This window comes from Eleutherodactylus coqui, chromosome 11 (assembly GCF_035609145.1).
Source record: "Eleutherodactylus coqui strain aEleCoq1 chromosome 11, aEleCoq1.hap1, whole genome shotgun sequence".
NCBI lineage: Eukaryota > Metazoa > Chordata > Amphibia > Anura > Eleutherodactylidae > Eleutherodactylus > Eleutherodactylus coqui.
The window spans coordinates 142,360,755-142,380,151 of NC_089847.1; the positions used below are offsets into that span (position 1 = coordinate 142,360,755).

At 47.8% G+C, this 19,397-nt stretch overlaps 1 protein-coding gene across 1 annotated transcript in view; it reads left to right on the forward strand.

The window, feature by feature from the left end:
* The window catches only part of OTOG (otogelin), a 276,916-nt gene that overhangs the window by 27,220 nt on the left and 230,299 nt on the right, over positions 1-19,397 (forward strand). Inside the window, exons 8-12 of the mRNA XM_066582440.1 lie at positions 374-483; positions 4,083-4,208; positions 6,480-6,588; positions 7,603-7,649; positions 7,807-7,952. Coding sequence (XP_066438537.1) covers positions 374-483; positions 4,083-4,208; positions 6,480-6,588; positions 7,603-7,649; positions 7,807-7,952 — 538 coding nt within the window. The remainder of the gene's footprint in view (positions 1-373; positions 484-4,082; positions 4,209-6,479; positions 6,589-7,602; positions 7,650-7,806; positions 7,953-19,397) is intronic.

Here is a 19,397-nt window from a genome sequence, read left to right on the forward strand (position 1 = left end):
CTTCTGACCGCAGTGCTCCAATCTTCATCATCTGCTTGCACCCATCCATACGTCAGGGAGTTTGTATATAGATATACGTGCAGCGGACACGACTCGGGTCCCTCCAGCACACTGCACAGATCGCACAGCACTGGTCACTGCTAAGGCCTAATAGGGTCTTCTACAATCTTTGTGATGGTGACCAATTCCAAATAAGAGCTCTTCTGCTGCAGTTCTGGAGCCTTTCTGTTTTAGGGATCCAATGTTGTGACTGGGCCCCTCCTTTGTCCCTCGGACTGGTTCACCATTTCAGAAGGCTACACTGGCAGCTGATCTTCATAGAACTTGCTGTGTACTAGAATTTCTGGCATTTGTGTCTGATTTTCCTTTGCAGGTCAGACAGTGATGCCGGCACATGGTGCAGAGCCTTGACTGAGTATGCCCGTGCCTGCGCCCACGCGGGACGCCCGCTGCAAGGATGGAGGGAGATGTACAAAAAATGTAGTAAGTGTTCCTTGATGATTCATCTGTTGTGTCTAATCCCATTGTGTGCTGTCTGCTGAGATGCTGTATCTAATAGCACAGCTCTGTCTTCCCTTCCATGTATGGTCAATTATATATGACTAGTAAATATTAGGAAATTGGAGCACCAGTGTTTTTGATGGCGCAATGTGCCACAGAGCTCTGCTACATGCACGTCACACACACATAGCTCTGGTACATGCACATCATACACACAGCTCTGCTACATGCTCATCACACACAGAGCTCTGCTACATGCATGTCGCACACACAGAGCTCTGCTACATGCATGTCGCACACACACACAGCTCTGCTACATGCACATCACATGCACACAACTCTGCTACATGTACATCACATACAGCTCTGCTACATACATTTCTCACATGACAATGACATCATCACAGGTGGTGTAAGCACACAGCTGCTGTCCGACTCTGCATGTTTTAAGTAAAGTGAAAGACCTGTGATGATGTCACTGTCATGCGATCAGAGGCGAAGGTCAGAGCCCCGGTGACTTATCCTATGATGGTGGCATCTTCACGTGTAACTCACACAGGCCCTCACTTACAGACAGGTGGTCCTTAGCATTTCATATTAACTGACACCTCGGGGGTTTGTAGGGGATGTAGTCCATCCGTAATCCGAAATAACCGGGTAATGACGCCATCACAGATCCGAAAGAAGGATCTGTGATGGCGTCATTACCATGTGATCAGGGACAGAGCACGTAACTCACTCACTCATGGACAGGTTCTCATTAGTATTTTGATTTTTGCAGGGTTTGTGCACCCTGTCAGTAAGTCCTTAATACCTTCCTACAGCATTTGTCTCATCCAGCTGTTTGACTGCTTCTTCCGTGTGAGGTGTCGGGATGTATAGGGACTATGCAGGATGTTCCAGAATCTTACTCTTCTGCCTCCATAACCAGTACATGATTATTGTGGGGTTCAGTCTTTCGCCTTTGGCTGCTCCTGTAAATGATTATTGTGTTCAGTCTTTCGCCTTTGGATGCTCCTGTAGATGATTATTGTGGGGTTCAGTCTTGGGGTAATGTTTCTTGGTTTCTCCTGTACATGATTATTGTGGGGTTCAGTCGTTTGCCTTTGGCTGCTCCTGTACATGATTATTGTGGGGCTCAGTCTTGTGGTCTTGCTCTATGTTCCTTCTATAGGATTATTTTTGTGGAGTTCACTCTTGGGACTCGATCTTTGGTTCCTTCTGTAGATGATTGTGTGGTTCAGCCTTAGTGCCTCGGCTCTTGGTTCATCCTGTATATGATTATTCTGGGGTACAGTCTTGTGGCATTGGCTTTTGGTTGCTCCTGTAAATTATTATTTTGGGGTTCAGTCTTGGGGTCTGGCTCTTGATATTCCCTATAGATGATTATTGTGAGATTCAGTCTTGGGTTCCATTTTTGGGGCCCTGACTCCTGGCCTTTTGCTGTAGACAATTATTGTGGGGTTCAGTCTTGGGGCTTTGGGTCTTGGCCTCTCCTGTAGATGATTATTGTGGGGTTCAGTCTTGGGGTAATGTTTCTTGGCCTCTCCTGTAGATGATTATTCTGGGGTTCAGTCTTGGGGTAATGCTTCTTGGCCTCTCCTGTAGATGATTATTCTGGGGTTCAGTCTTGGGGTAATGCTTCTTGGCCTCTCCTGTAGATGATTATTGTGGGGTTCAGTCTTGGGGCTTTGGGTCTTGGCCTCTCCTGTAGATGATTATTCTGGGGTTCAGTCTTGGGGTAATGCTTCTTGGCCTCTCCTGTAGATGATTATTGTGGGGTTCAGTCTTGGGGCTTTGGGTCTTGGCCTCTCCTGTAGATGATTATTGTGGGGTTCAGTCTTGGGGTAATGTTTCTTGGTTTCTCCTGTAGATGATTATTGTGGGGTTCAGTCTTGGGGTAATGCTTCTTGGCCTCTCCTGTAGATGACTATTGTGGGGTTCAGTCTTGGGGCTTTGGGTCTTGGCCTCTCCTGTAGATGATTATTGTGGGGTTCAGTCTTGGGGTAATGTTTCTTGGTTTCTCCTGTAGATGATTATTGTGGGGTTCAGTCTTGGGGTAATGTTTCTTGGTTTCTCCTGTAGATGATTATTGTGGGGTTCAGTCTTGGGGTAATGCTTCTTGGCCTCTCCTGTAGATGATTATTGTGGGGTTCAGTTTTGGGGTAATGCTTCTTGGCCTCTCCTGTAGATGATTATTGTGGGGTTCAGTCTTGGGGCTTTGGGTCTTGGCCTCTCCTGTAGATGATTGTGTGGTTCAGTTTTGGGGTAATGCTTCTTGGCCTCTCCAGTAGATGATTATTGTGGGGTTCAGTCTTGGGGTAATGCTTCTTGGCCTCTCCTGTAGATGATTATTGTGGGGTTCAGTTTTGGGGCTTTGGGTCTTGGCCTCTCCTGTAGATGATTATTGTGGGGTTCAGTCTTGGGGCCTCGGTTCTTGGTTCCTCCTGTAGATGATTAAGCTTCAGTCTTGGGGTAATGCTTCTTGGCCTCTCCTGTAGATGATTATTGTGGGGTTCAGTCTTGGGGCTTTGGGTCTTGGCCTCTCCTGTAGATGATTATTGTGGGGTTCAGTCTTGTCACTTTTTACTATTTCATTCTGTACTTTTTTTAGGATCCTATACTATTCACATTTTATACTATTCTGTACATTGTGACAACTAGAGGACCGTCAGCTCACAGTGGCGCTACTGACTCTCACCCGGAGGGTAGCCAGGGGCAGGCTATTAAAGTGTGGGTAACCTGGCACTTGGTTACCTGGTTTCTTCTGCGGAATTGTCACGGGTGACGCCACTGTTCCTTCCTCTGCGATGAGGCTGAAGGATGGAGGAATAGTTCACAGACAGTAGTTGAAAACAAAGCCGGGAATGGACGACAATGTTGCTTTACTTGAATTCCAAAAGCAAAACAGTACAACAGTACATAAGTTCAATACAGCACGGGTATAGGTGGAACTGGTAGTGAGACAGGGAGGCAGAACACAGAATCCATATCGGGCCCACAGTCCTAGTTATCTCTGTAGCTCCACTCCTTGAAAACCACACACTCTTTCCTCTCCAGACTCAACCTGTCAGCACTCACTTGTCAGACGCTTCTCAATGCTGCATGGCAAACTCTTCTTGCTCACAAGGGCTGGTAGTTATCCTGCAATCTCCAGAGATCAGATAAGTCCAAGGGAGACGGGTGATACCTTTCAGGCTTCTCCATTCCTACTTCCACAAAGGCACGCCAGCAGATATTCCTAGTAGTTTAGGCCAGACTACTTGTAGACAGACTGGCTAGACTAACTGACTCGCTCACACTGGCACTCACGGCTGACTCTCCTGACATTAATATCAAGCATGGTCAGGTGACCACAGGCTCACAACAAAAAAAAGATACATTTCCAGACAGAGACCATGCAGACCTTAACTCTTTCAGTGCTGCAGAGGTGCACCATGAATACTCCATGCTGACAATACAAGACAAACCTAAAAGCCATTCTGAAGTGGCCTATAGGTCTGGGCGCTACAGATGGTTTCAGTCTGCGGAGGTTGTCCTGCACACATATGTACCATAAGGGCTTTGTTCTCCCTGTGCAGGTGTTACCTGTGATGCTGGCCTGGTATACAATGAATGCATCGAATGTTGTCCCACCTCATGCCACCAGCGGAAGCCGTGTATGGACAGCGAGATCTCCTGCGTAGACGGCTGCTACTGTCCTGAGGGTAAGTCCTCTCCAGCAGTGCTCGATGTGGAATGTATGGGGCCAGACGGGCTTCTCTCCTGTTTCTGTAGGGTTGGCTGTAGTGCTCATGTGTGCTGTGCCCAGGCAGTCCGCAATCCGATGTGTTTATCCTGCGCTGGCGCTGCTGTTGTGGATGTTCATGTGACTGCCTGGTAGATGTCCGGTGTCAGCTTGTTACACTGTGGTGGATCCCTGTATGGATCCCGCTGGTTACACTGTGGTGGATCCCTGTATGGATCCCGCTGGTTACACTGTGGTGGATCCCTGTATGGATCCCGCTGGTTACACTGGGGTGGATCCCTGTATGGATCCCGCTGGTTACACTGGGGTGGATCCCTGTATGAATCCTGCTGGTTAAACTGGGGTGGACCCCTGAATGGATCCCGCTGGTTACACTGTGGTGGATCCCTGTATGGATCCCGCTGGTTACACTGTGGTGGATCCCTGTATGGATCCCGCTGGTTACACTGTGGTGGATCCCTGTATGGATCCCGCTGGTTACACTGTGGTGGATCCCTGTATGGATCCCGCTGGTTACACTGTGGTGGATCCCTGTATGGATCCCGCTGGTTACACTGTGGTGGATCCCTGTATGGATCCCGCTGGTTACACTGGGGTGGATCCCTGTATGAATCCTGCTGGTTAAACTGGGGTGGACCCCTGAATGGATCCCGCTGGTTACACTGTGGTGGATCCCTGTATGGATCCCGCTGGTTACACTGTGGTGGATCCCTGTATGGATCCCGCTGGTTACACTGTGGTGGATCCCTGTATGGATCCCGCTGGTTACACTGTGGTGGATCCCTGTATGGATCTTGCTGGTTACACTGTGGTGGATCCCTGTATGGATCCCGCTGGTTACACTGTGGTGGATCCCTGTATGGATCCCGCTGGTTACACTGTGGTGGATCCCTGTATGGATCCCGCTGGTTACACTGTGGTGGATCCCTGTATGGATCCCGCTGGTTACACTGGGGTGGATCCCTGTATGGATCCTGCTGGTTAAACTGGGGTGGACCCCTGAATGGATCCCGCTGGGTACACTGTGGTGGATCCCTGTATGGAACCCGCTGGTTACACTGTGGTGGATCCCTGTATGGATCCCGCTGGTTACACTGTGGTGGATCCCTGTATGGATCCCGCTGGTTACACTGTGGTGGATCCCTGTATGGATCCCGCTGGTTACACTGTGGTGGATCCCTGTATGGATCCCGCTGGTTACACTGTGGTGGATCCCTGTATGGATCCCGCTGGTTACACTGTGGTGGATCCCTGTATGGATCCCGCTGGTTACACTGTGGTGGATCCCTGTATGGATCTTGCTGGTTACACTGTGGTGGATCCCTGTATGGATCCCGCTGGTTACACTGTGGTGGATCCCTGTATGGATCCCGCTGGTTACACTGGGGTGGATCCCTGTATGGATCCTGCTTGTTACACTGGGGTGGATCCCTGTATGGATCCCGCTGGTTACACTGGGGTGGATCCCTGTATGGATCCCGCTGGTTACACTGGGGTGGATCCCTGTATGGATCCTGCTGGTTAAACTGGGGTGGACCCCTGAATGGATCCCGCTGGGTACACTGTGGTGGATCCCTGTATGGAACCCGCTGGTTACACTGTGGTGGATCCCTGTATGGATCCCGCTGGTTACACTGTGGTGGATCCCTGTATGGATCCCGCTGGTTACACTGTGGTGGATCCCTGTATGGATCCCGCTGGTTACACTGTGGTGGATCCCTGTATGGATCCCGCTGGTTACACTGTGGCGGATCCCTGTATGGATCCCGCTGGTTACACTGTGGTGGATCCCTGTATGGATCTTGCTGGTTACACTGTGGTGGATCCCTGTATGGATCCCGCTGGTTACACTGTGATGGATCCCTGTATGGATCCCGCTGGTTACACTGTGGTGGGTCCCTGTATGGATCCCGCTGGTTACACTGTGGTGGGTCCCTGTATGGATCCCGCTGGTTACACTGTGGTGGATCCCTCTATGGATCCCGCTGGTTACACTGTGGTGGATCCCTGTATGGATCCCGCTGGTTACACTGTGGTGGATCCCTGTATGGATCCCGCTGGTTACACTGTGGTGGATCCCTGTATGAATCCCGCTGGTTACACTGTGATGGATCCCTGTATAGATCCCGCTGGTTACACTGTGGTGGATCCCTGTATGGATCCCGCTGGTTACACTGTGGTGGATCCCTCTTCTATAGATCAGGATCTTACACTCTGCTTCTCTTTACAGGGATGGTTCGCCAAGACGAGACTTGTGTTCATCCCGTGGAATGTCCCTGCGATTTCCATGGTGTTCCCCGCCAAGCTGGCACTGTGGTGCAGGATCAGTGTAACAACTGGTGAGTGGGCAGCGGGCGGGCACTGACTTGACGATGATGCCTGTGAAATTAACGGACAGGTAGATGCGCTTCTATTTTTGGGTAACATAACATTTTAGCGTAGTCTGTGAGGCTGAAGGGAGACCATGACCATCCAGTTCAGCCTGTTTCTACCCCCCCCCCTTGTTGATCCAGAAGAAGGCAAAAAAAAACCCCAAGGAGGCAGAAGCCAATTTAGCTCATTCTGGGGAAAAAAATTCCTTCCTGACTCCATAATGGGTTTAACGAAAGCCGCAGGGCATCACAAAGCTCATATCAGGGGTAGATAATATCTATTTCATATAACCCATATATATAACAAAAAGGCCCCCCAGAGGTCCACCATAATGTAGGGACTAGGTCCCTGACACACATCTCCGACCAGCCTTCTTCAGAGGGGTTCAACAACCCGCTGGTCACCTAATGTCTATATCTTGTAATATCATAGAAAGACATCCAGTCCCTCTTAAACTCCTCTATGGATCCTGCCATCACCACGTCCTCAGGCAGAGAGTTCCACAGTCTCACTGCTCTTACAGTAAAGAACCCGCTTCTGTGACAAGGCCTGACAAGTGCCTTATATAGTGGGAGGATAATGTTCTCGCCCCTCGCCCCTATACCTCTTTTACTGCACCCCAAGACTCTATTAGCTTTTGCAGCAGCTGACTGGCATTGGTTACTCCAGTTAAGTCTGCCGCCCACTAGTACCCCCCGGTCTTTTCCCTAGCAGTACCCCATTTAGTGTATATTAGTCAGGATATCAACATTGACCTTCATTTCCCATTTTTCTCCCCAAGCCCCCGGCTTATCTCGGTCCGCTTGTAGCCACACATTGTCCTGCGCTGTATTAATTATCTTGTATAACTTTGTATCATCTGCAGATATTGATATTTAAGATGGGGGGGGGGGTGCACTTCATTCTTTGTCTGGCTAGCCCCCTGCCGCCAGGAAGGAGCTTTGTTCTGCTCTCATCTAGTTGATCTCCTGTTGTTGCAGCACTTGCTCTGGAGGAAGATGGGTGTGCACGGAGCAGACCTGCCCAGGTGAGTGCGGGTCTTGTGGAGCCCACATGTCTTGGAGGTAACGGTGTTTGCATGGTTTGTTCCCGGCTTCACATTGTGCTTTCTCCGCCATCTTGAGGGACTGAACATGACGGCCGCGCCACTAATCACCACCTCCTCTGCTCTTCTCTCTCGTCAGCCGAATGTTCGGTCACAGGAGACTTTCACATTACGACATTTGATGGACGTAAATACACCTTCCAGGCGCCGTGTCAGTACATCCTGGCCAAAAGCTTCTCCTTGGGAACCTTCACTGTGTCGCTGCAGAACGCCCCCTGTGGAGCGGTGAGTTACTGCACTTGTAACTATAAACCTCATTCCTGCCACATCCCACAAAGGAGACCTTGACGTGGGGCATCACTAAAAGACCACCCGTCAGGGCCACAAGTCACAGGGGTCTTCATGTTGTGTGGGAGGCCCCGCACGTTACCCAAACATGGTGCAGGCGGCGGTTTCCCCTCCACTTCCTCCATCCTCAACGGCCACGGTGAGATCGGTGAGAGGTTGCAGACTGCTGGAGACACAAGAAGCAGCGGCTGCGTCTCACGGGGCGTTTGATCGTCAGCCCAGTAGATGACCTGCGAATTGTCCCCTCAGAGAGAACAGCTAATTAGCTCACAGATGAGGCCTCGTTTATGGGGTTAATGTCTGGATTGGGGAAGTCGTCGGTTCTGTGGCTGCGCTCCGTCAGCACCTGGCCACATTCACCACCGGCTGGATGAAAGCCTCCATAGGGGGTGAGGAGAATGTCTTGGCTGGATCACAAAGCTCCCAGTCATCCCTCCGAGCCGCTGACACGATCCGTCATCGCTAGAAGTGGCGTCGGAGTTATGGGAAATTTTGCAAAAGCGCTTTCTGGAAAGAGAATGAGTGGCGCGATGAGCGGGCCGTGCCGGTGTCCGGTGTCCGCGGAACATCTTTGTACTTCGCTGAGATGAGAAAAGATGAGAATAGAAGATGTTTATGTGGAGTGTTTAGAGCAGATCATGAGAGAGGAGCCGGGCGGAGGCGAAGAAAGGGTCGATTCATGCGGGCAGGGAATAGTCCTCAGGATGCCTTCTGTTCACAAGCAATTGATGATGAAAGTGTCCACCCCGCACCAAAGCATACGGTCAGCAGCTGCTCCATATCCACCCCGCACCAAAGCATACGGTCAGCAGCTGCTCCGTGTCCACCCTGCACCAAAGCATACGGTCAGCAGCTGCTCCATATCCACCCTGCACCAAAGCATACGGTCAGCGGCTGCTCCGTGTCCACCCTGCACCAAAGCATACGGTCAGCAGCTGCTCCATATCCACCCTGCACCTAAGCATACGGTCAGCGGCTGCTCCGTGTCCACCCTGCACCAAAGCATACGGTCAGCAGCTGCTCCGTGTCCACCCTGCACCAAAGCATACAGTCAGCGGCTGCTCAATGTCCACCCTGCACCAAAGCATACGGTCAGCGGCTGCTCCGTGTCCACCCCGCACCAAAGCATACGGTCAGCAGCTGCTCCGTGTCTACCCTGCACCAAAGCATACGGTCAGCGGCTGCTCAATGTCCACCCTGCACCAAAGCATACGGTCAGCGGCTGCTCCATATCCACCCTGCACCAAAGCATACGGTCAGCGGCTGCTCCGTGTCCACCCTGCACCAAAGCATACGGTCAGCAGCTGCTCCATATCCACCCTGCACCTAAGCATACGGTCAGCGGCTGCTCCGTGTCCACCCTGCACCAAAGCATACGGTCAGCAGCTGCTCCGTGTCCACCCTGCACCAAAGCATACAGTCAGCGGCTGCTCAATGTCCACCCTGCACCAAAGCATACGGTCAGCGGCTGCTCCGTGTCCACCCCGCACCAAAGCATACGGTCAGCAGCTGCTCCGTGTCTACCCTGCACCAAAGCATACAGTCAGCGGCTGCTCAATGTCCACCCTGCACCAAAGCATACGGTCAGCGGCTGCTCCATATCCACCCTGCACCAAAGCATACGGTCAGTGGCTGCTCCGTGTCCACCCTGCACCAAAGCATACAGTCAGCGGCTGCTCCGTGTCCACCCCGCACCAAAGCATACAGTCAGCGGCTACTCGGTGTCCGCCCTGCACCAAAGCATACGGTCAGCGGCTGCTGCGTGTTGGCTGTGCACCAAAGCATACGGTCAGCGGCTGCTCCGTATCCACCCTGCACCAAAGCATACGGTCAGCGGCTGCTCCGTGTCCGCTGTGCACCAAAGCATACGGTCAGTGGCTGCTCCGTGTCCAGCCTGCACCAAAGCATACGGTCAGCAGCTGCTCCATATCCACCCTGCACCAAAGCATACGGTCAGCAGCTGCTCCGTGTCCAGTCTGCACCAAAGCATACGGTCAGCGGCTGCTCCATATCCACCCTGCACCAAAGCATATGGTCAGCGGCTGCTCCGTGTCCGCTGTGCACCAAAGCATACGGTCAGCGGCTGCTCCATATCCACCCTGCACCAAAGCATACGGTCAGCGGCTGCTCCGTGTCCGCTGTGCACCAAAGCATACGGTCAGCGGCTGCTCCGTGTCCAGCCTGCACCGAAGCATACGGTCAGCGGCTGCTCCGTGTCCGCTGTGCACCAAAGCATACGGTCAGTGGCTGCTCCGTGTCCACCCTGCACCAAAGCATACGGTCAGCGGCTGCTCCGTGTCCACCCTGCACCAAAGCATACGGTCAGTGGCTGCTCCATATCCACCTCTGCAGACAGAGGAGATTGCCTTAAAGAGCCCTGGATCCAATGGGCCGGTCGCTCTCTACACACCTCATACTCCAGGGGCGTTTCTCTCCTGGTCCTTTGTACTTTATCGGGTTCCAACGTAAACACCCGCGGAGACCCGGAGGGCCGTTTTTTGTTTTTGTCTACGCTGAGATTACTGCCGAACAGTCTGTTACTCTGTTCATCCATCACCCCGCCTGACAATGCGTTCGTATTACAAGCTGCAGGTATGTTCACACATCCGGATCCGTTAGCAGAGGCCATACGTATGGGAGATTGTAACCAGATTATGGATCCCATAAAAGGCAGGCTTGGTACACAGCAGATACCTGCGACCACTCAGGACTCCCCGATGAGGCAGATGTTCGGTGGGGTGGGATGGGTTGATCTGTGGTGTTTTCAGCACCCAGATATCTGCGAATATACATGCCACTCGCCGGGTAGAGGATCCCTCTCCCGTATAGACTACATCTTTGGATCCCCAACAATCACTATCTACTTAACTTCAATAATACACGGTGCTAGAGGGATATCGGATCATAGTCCCATCTCACACGACAGTTTCCAGAGCAGTATTTTACTCATACCTGGAAACTCAACCCCTTTTGGTGAAAGTTGATAGGAGCACAAGACCGAATACCAGATCAAATAGATATGTCCCTTCAAATACATGAGCAAGAAAAGCAGGAGACACTGAAATGGGACACCGTGAGGGCCGACCTTAGAGGCTGCTTCAGGTCAACTATATCATACATAAAAAGAGCCACCTCCCAGGCTGACCTCCGACTGGAACAACCGAAGGCCGGCGCGGAAAGGCAATAGATTGCAAACCCCACAGATCCTAAGAGGGTGCGATGGCTGGGGCTGAACCATCTATACAAACACCAACTACACCTCAAAACCAAAAGGAAACTCTTCGTTACGAAGCAATATTTTTTCGAGATGGGCAATCAGTCCAGCCATCTCCTGGCCAAGTTAATGAGACAAAACGGACAATCCAACTCTGTGCTCAAAATAAAGGCTGCTGACGGACAACTACTAACAGAGGCACAGTCTATAGTGACCAGATTCCAAGAATATTACGCTAACTTCTATACCTCCCCAAATAGCAAACCAGTAACAGATAACCCGGGCTATCTGGAAGATCTAGCCTTTCCGTCTCTTTCACCAGAACAGATAGATTTTTCAGAGGCCCCAATTGAAATAGAGGAAATTCAATTGGCAATTGAAGAAATGGCATTAAATAAATCCCCTGGACCGGATGGCCTTCCCTTGGAAGTGGACCGAAAATATGTAGATCCGCTCTCCCCAATATTGTGCAGTGTGGGGATGTTGGGAAGATAACTCTTCCATCTTCCTTTTATGAAGCATCTATAATAGTATTGTTAAAGCCGGGGAAGGACCCAACTGAATGGGACTCATATAGACCAATATCACTACTTAACGTGGACTATAAAATACTGGCCACCAGACTGAACAAAGTAATCCTGTCCGTAATCCACGGGGATCAGATAGGCCTCATGCCCGGGAAATTAACCAAGATTAACATACGTAGAACCCAAACAATAGTACAACTGGGCAGAAGGCATAACAAACCGTGGGCAATAGCGTCGTTAGGCACTAAAAGCATTTGACTCCGTGGAATGGAACTTTCTAGAGGCTTGCCTGATCCGCTTTGGTTTTGGACCACAATTCTTGAGATGGATCAGGTTGCTATATAGGTCACCCATGGCAAATGTGATAGTTGATGGTATGCCATCAATGAAATTCTCATTATACGAGGAACGCGCCAGGGATGCCCCTTATCCCCGGCCCTATTTGTGATAGCAATAGAGGCATTGGCCATTCATCTGCGTAATACCCCTACTATAACAGGAGTGCAATGGGGGGGGCAAGGAGAGTAGGATTGGATTATATGTGGATGATATGGTCCTATATCTCCGCAACCCCGAACATTCTTTTCCGCGAGCTCTTGAGATAATAAATCTTTTCTTTAAATATTCTGGATTGTATATAAATTGGTCTAAGTCAGCAATAATGTACACAGCCCGAAATCCAACTGTGATCCCTTGTGTGCTACCAGTGGACTATTGGAGGTATCCAACTTTAAATATCTGGGAGTAAACCTAGTAGAAGACCACGAAAACACAATAGCTGAAAATATAGACCCGTTGTATGAAGTAATAGATGCTAAAATTAAAATCTGGTCCGGACTGCCCCTGTCGGTGGCCGGCCACATAAACCTGACCAAGATGGTAATCCAGCCTGTCTCTACTCCCTACAGCACATATCACTTAAGGTTCCAGAGAAATGTTTTTGAATGCTGAACTCTCTGATTATCAGATTTATATGGGGCCCATCCAGATCCAAACTAAGACTTACTAATCTGCAAAGACCAAAAGAACAAGCTGGGATGGCGCTATCCGATTTTAAATTATATTATTTAGCAGGACAACTGCCAAACCTCTGTTTCTGGGGATCAGGCTATTGGGTGACATGTATGAGGATAATGTAATGCTGTCCAACGTGCAACTGCGGGAGAGGTTACAAACGCCCGCATTACAACTCTTCAGATACTTTCAATTAAGACATGCTTTAAATGCTCAATTTCCACCAAATGTTATTACAATTTCCAAGTACCCAATAGTGGGAATCCTAAAAACACAGGGACCAAAGGGACTGATATCAATACTCTATACACATCTGTTGTCCGCCAAAATGGATCACGATCCACTGCTAATTTATGACAAGTGTAAAAGTAACATTCCCACACTGACGACAGGAGATTGGCAGGAAGCAATGGGGTCACACCTACTAGTATAAACTCCTACAATTGTATATTCTATACCAGGCATACCTTACACCACTTCGCCTGAACGAAATGGGCGGAACTAATACTACATCCTGCCATAGGTATTATCAACCAAATGCTGGCATTTAATGTGGGAAGTTTTCATCTTTTGCCGATCCCTTTGGATTTGGATCCCAAAATAGTGATGTTTGTGTTGATGGATGAGGAGGCGTGGACCCATCATGATAAGATATGTTAGAGATGGATGAGGAGGTGTGGACCCATCATGATAAGATATATTAGAAATGGATGAGGAGGCATGGACCCATCATGATAAGATATGTTGGAGATGGATGAGGAGGTGTGGACCCATCATAATAAGATATATTAGAAATGGATGAGGAGGTGTGGACCCATCATGATAAGATCTATTAGAGATGGATGAGGAGGCGTGGACCCATCATGATAAGATATATTAGAAATGGATGAGGAGGCATGGACCCATCATGATAAGATATGTTGGAGATGGATGAGGAGGTGTGGACCCATCATAATAAGATATATTAGAAATGGATGAGGAGGCGTGGACCCATCATGATAAGATATATTAGAGATGGATGAGGAGGTGTGGACCCATCATGATAAGATCTATTAGAGATGGATGAGGAGGCGTGGACCCATCATGATAAGATATATTAGAAATGGATGAGGAGGCATGGACCCATCATGATAAGATATGTTGGAGATGGATGAGGAGGTGTGGACCCATCATAATAAGATATATTAGAAATGGATGAGGAGGCGTGGACCCATCATGATAAGATATATTAGAGATGGATGAGGAGGCGTGGACCCATCATGATTGGATATGTTAGAGGTGGATGAGGAGGCGTGGACCCATCATGATAAGATATGTTAGAGATGGATGAGGAGGTGTGGACCCATCATGATAAGCTATATTAGGAATGGATGAGGAGGCGTGGACCGATCATGATAAGATATATTAGAGATGGATGAGGAGGCGTGGACCCATCATGATAAGATATATTAGAGATGGATGAGGAGGCGTGGACCCATCATGATAAGATATGTTAGAGATGGATGAGGAGGTGTGGACCCATCATGATAAGATATGTTAGAGATGGATGAAGAGGTGTGGACCCATCATGATAAGATATATTAGAGATGGATGAGGAGGCGTGGACCCATCATGATTGGATATGTTAGAGGTGGATGAGGAGGCGTGGACCCATCATGATAAGCTATATTAGGAATGGATGAGGAGGCGTGGACCCATCATGATAAGATATGTTAGAGATGGATGAGGAGGCGTGGACCCATCATGATAAGATATATTAGAGATGGATGAGGAGGTGTGGACCCATCATGATAACATCTATTAGAGATGGATGAGGAGGTGTGGACCCATCATGATAACATCTATTAGAGATGGATGAGGAGGTGTGGACCCATCATGATAAGATATGTTACAGATGGATGAGGAGGCGTGGACCCATCATGATAAGATATATTAGAGATGGATGAGGAGGTGTGGACCCATCATGATAACATCTATTAGAGATGGATGAGGAGGTGTGGACCCATCATGATAACATCTATTAGAGATGGATGAGGAGGTGTGGACCCATCATGATAAGATATATTAGAGATGGATGAGGAGGCATGGACCCATCATGATGATAAGATATATTAGAGATGGATGAGGAGGCGTGGATCCATCATGATAAGATATATTAGAGATGGATGAGGAGGTGTGGACCCATCATGATAAGATATATTAGAGATGGATGAGGAGGTGTGGACCCATCATGATAAGATATGTTAGAGATGGATGAGGAGGTGTGGACCCATCATGATAAGATATGTTAGAGATGGATGAAGAGGTGTGGACCCATCATGATAAGATATATTAGAGATGGATGAGGAGGCGTGGACCCATCATGATAAGATATATTAGAGATGGATGAGGAGCCGTGGACCCATCATGATAAGATCTATTAGAGATGGATGAGGAGGCATGGACCCATCATGATAAGATATGTTAGAGATGAATGAGGAGGCGTGGACCCATTATAATAAGGTATATTAGAGATGGATGAGGAGGCGTGGACCCATCATGATGATAAGATATATTCGAGATGGATGACGAGGTGTGGACCCATCATGATAAGATATATTAGAGATGGATGAGGAGGCGTGGATCCATCATGATAAGATATATTAAAGATGGATGAGGTGGCATGGACCCATCATGATAAGATCTATTAGAGGCGGATGAGGAGGTGTGGACCCATTATGATGATAAAATATATTAGAGACGGATGAAGAGGCGTGGACCCATTATGATAAGATCTATTAGAGATGAATGAGGAGGCGTGGACCCATCATGATAAGATATATTAGAGATGGATGAGGAGGCGTGGACCCATCATGATAACATATATTAGAGATGGATGAGGAGGTGTGGACCCATCATGATAAGATATATTAGAGATGGATGAGGAGGCGTGGACCCATCATGATAAGATATATTAGAAATGGATGAGGAGGCATGGACCCATCATGATAAGATATGTTGGAGATGGATGAGGAGGTGTGGACCCATCATAATAAGATATATTAGAAATGGATGAGGAGGTGTGGACCCATCATAATAAGATATATTAGAAATGGATGAGGAGGTGTGGACCCATCATGATAAGATCTATTAGAGATGGATGAGGAGGCGTGGACCCATCATGATAAGATATGTTAGAGATGGATGAGGAGGCGTGGACCCATCATGATAAGATCTATTAGAGATGGATGAGGAGGCGTGGACCCATTATGATAAGATCTATTAGAGATGGATGAGGAGGCATGGACCCATCATGATAAGATATATTAGAGATGGATGAGGAGGTGTGGACCCATCATGATAAGATATGTTAGAGATGGATGAAGAGGTGTGGACCCATCATGATAAGATATATTAGAGATGGATGAGGAGGCGTGGACCCATCATGATAAGATATATTAGAAATGGATGAGGAGGCATGGACCCATCATGATAAGATATGTTGGAGATGGATGAGGAGGTGTGGACCCATCATAATAAGATATATTAGAAATGGATGAGGAGGTGTGGACCCATCATAATAAGATATATTAGAAATGGATGAGGAGGTGTGGACCCATCATGATAAGATCTATTAGAGATGGATGAGGAGGCGTGGACCCATCATGATAAGATATGTTAGAGATGGATGAGGAGGCGTGGACCCATCATGATAAGATCTATTAGAGATGGATGAGGAGGCGTGGACCCATTATGATAAGATCTATTAGAGATGGATGAGGAGGCATGGACCCATCATGATAAGATATATTAGAGATGGATGAGGAGGTGTGGACCCATCATGATAAGATATGTTAGAGATGGATGAAGAGGTGTGGACCCATCATGATAAGATATATTAGAGATGGATGAGGAGGCGTGGACCCATCATGATTGGATATGTTAGAGGTGGATGAGGAGGCGTGGACCCATCATGATAAGATATGTTAGAGATGGATGAGGAGGTGTGGACCCATCATGATAAGCTGTATTAGGAATGGATGAGGAGGCGTGGACCGATCATGATAAGATATATTAGAGATGGATGAGGAGGCGTGGACCCATTATGATAAGATATATTAGAGATGGATGAGGAGGCGTGGACCCATCATGATAAGATATATTAGAGATGGATGAGGAGGCGTGGACCCATCATGATAAGATATGTTAGAGATGGATGAGGAGGCGTGGACCCATCATGATAAGATCTATTAGAGATGGATGAGGAGGCGTGGACCCATTATGATAAGATATATTAGAGATGGATGAGGAGGCATGGACCCATCATGATAAGATATGTTAGAGATGGATGAGGAGGTGTGGACCCATCATGATAAGATATGTTAGAGATGGATGAAGAGGTGTGGACCCATCATGATAAGATATATTAGAGATGGATGAGGAGGCGTGGACCCATCATGATTGGATATGTTAGAGGTGGATGAGGAGGCGTGGACCCATCATGATAAGATCTATTAGAGATGGATGAGGAGTCGTGGACCGATCATGATAAGATATATTAGAGATGGATGAGGAGGCGTGGACCCATTATGATAAGATATATTAGAGATGGATGAGGAGGCGTGGACCCGTCATGATAAGATATATTAGAGATGGATGAGGAGGTGTGGACCCATCATGATAAGATATGTTAGAGATGGATGAGGAGGCGTGGACCCATCATGATAAGATATATTAGAGATGGATGAGGAGGCGTGGACCCATCATGATAAGATATGTTAGAGATGGATGAGGAGGCGTGGACCCATCATGATAAGATATGTTAGAGATGGATGAGGAGGCGTGGACCCATCATGATAAGATATATTAGAGATGGATGAGGAGGCGTGGACCCATCATGATAAGATATGTTAGAGATGGATGAGGAGGTGTGGACCCATCATGATAAGATATGTTAGAGATGGATGAAGAGGTGTGGACCCATCATGATAAGATCTATTAGAGATAGATGAGGAGGCGTGGACCCATTATAATAAGATATATTAGAGATGGATGAGGAGGTGTGGACCCATCATGATAAGATATGTTAGAGATGGATAAGGAGGCGTGGACCCATCATGATAAGATATGTTAGAGATGAATGAAGAGGTGTGGACCCATCATGATAAGATATGTTAGAGATGAATGAAGAGGTGTGGACCCATCATGATAAGATCTATTAGAGACGGATGAGGAGGCGTGGACCCATCATGATTAGATATGTTAGAGGTGGATGAGGAGGTGTGGACCCATCATGATAAGATATGTTAGAGATGGATGAGGAGGCGTGGACCCATCATGATAAGATATGTTAGAGATGAATGAATAGGTGTGGACCCATCATGATAAGATATATTAGAGATGGATGAGGAGGTGTGGACCCATCATGATAAGATATATTAGAGATGGATGAGGAGGTGTGGACCCATTATGATAAGATATATTATCATGATGGGTCCATGCCTCCTCATCCATCTCTAACATATCTTATCATGATGGGTCCATGCCTCCTCATCCATCTCTAAGATATGTTAGAGATGGATGAGGAGGTGTGGACCCATCTTGATAAGATCTATTAGAGATGGATGAGGAGGCATGGACCCATCATGATAAGATCTATTAGAGATGAATGAGGAGGTGTGGACCCATCATGATAAGATATGTTAGAGATGGATGAGGAGGCGTGGACCCATCATGATAAGATATATTAGAGATGGATGAGGAGGTGTGGACCCATCATGATAAGATCTATTAGAGATGGATGAGGAGGTGTGGACCTATCATGATAAGATCTATTAGAGATGGATGAGGAGGCATGGACCCATCATGATAAGATATGTTAGAGATGAATGAAGAGGTGTGGACCCATCTTGATAAGATCTATTAGAGATGGATGAGAAGGCATGGACCCATCATGATTAGATATGTTAGAGATGGATGAGGAGGTGTGGACCCATCATGATAAGATATATTAGAGAGATACTGTTTATAGCCCGGAAGGTGGTGGCTATGTGATGGATGGCAGTGAGACCACCCTCTATGTCATACTGGATGGTGGATACTATAATTCCCTATGAACACAGAGGATGCCCTGACCAATTTGAAAAAGTATGGGGTCCATGGATACGTGATAAGCTGAATACATCTACACAATGAACCGAACATATTAAAGGTTTTTTCTTTTCAAATGTTAATCTGTGCTGTAAGATGCAGAAATGTACCGCACAGGGTTGGTGTTAATAATATACCGCACAGGGTTGGTGTTAATAATATACCGCACATGGTTGGTGTTAATAATATACCGCACAGGGTTGGTTGTAATAATATACCGCACACGGTTGGTTGTAATAATATACCGCACACGGTTGGTTGTAATAGTATACCGCACACGGTTGGTGTTAATAATATACCGCACATGGTTGGTGTTAATAATATACCGCACATGGTTGGTTGTAATAATATACCGCACATGGTTGGTGTTAATAATATACCGCACAGGGTTGGTTGTAATAATATACCGCACAGGGTTGGTGTTAATAATATACAGCACACGGTTGGTTGTAATAATATACCGCACACGGTTGGTGTTAATAATATACCGCACATGGT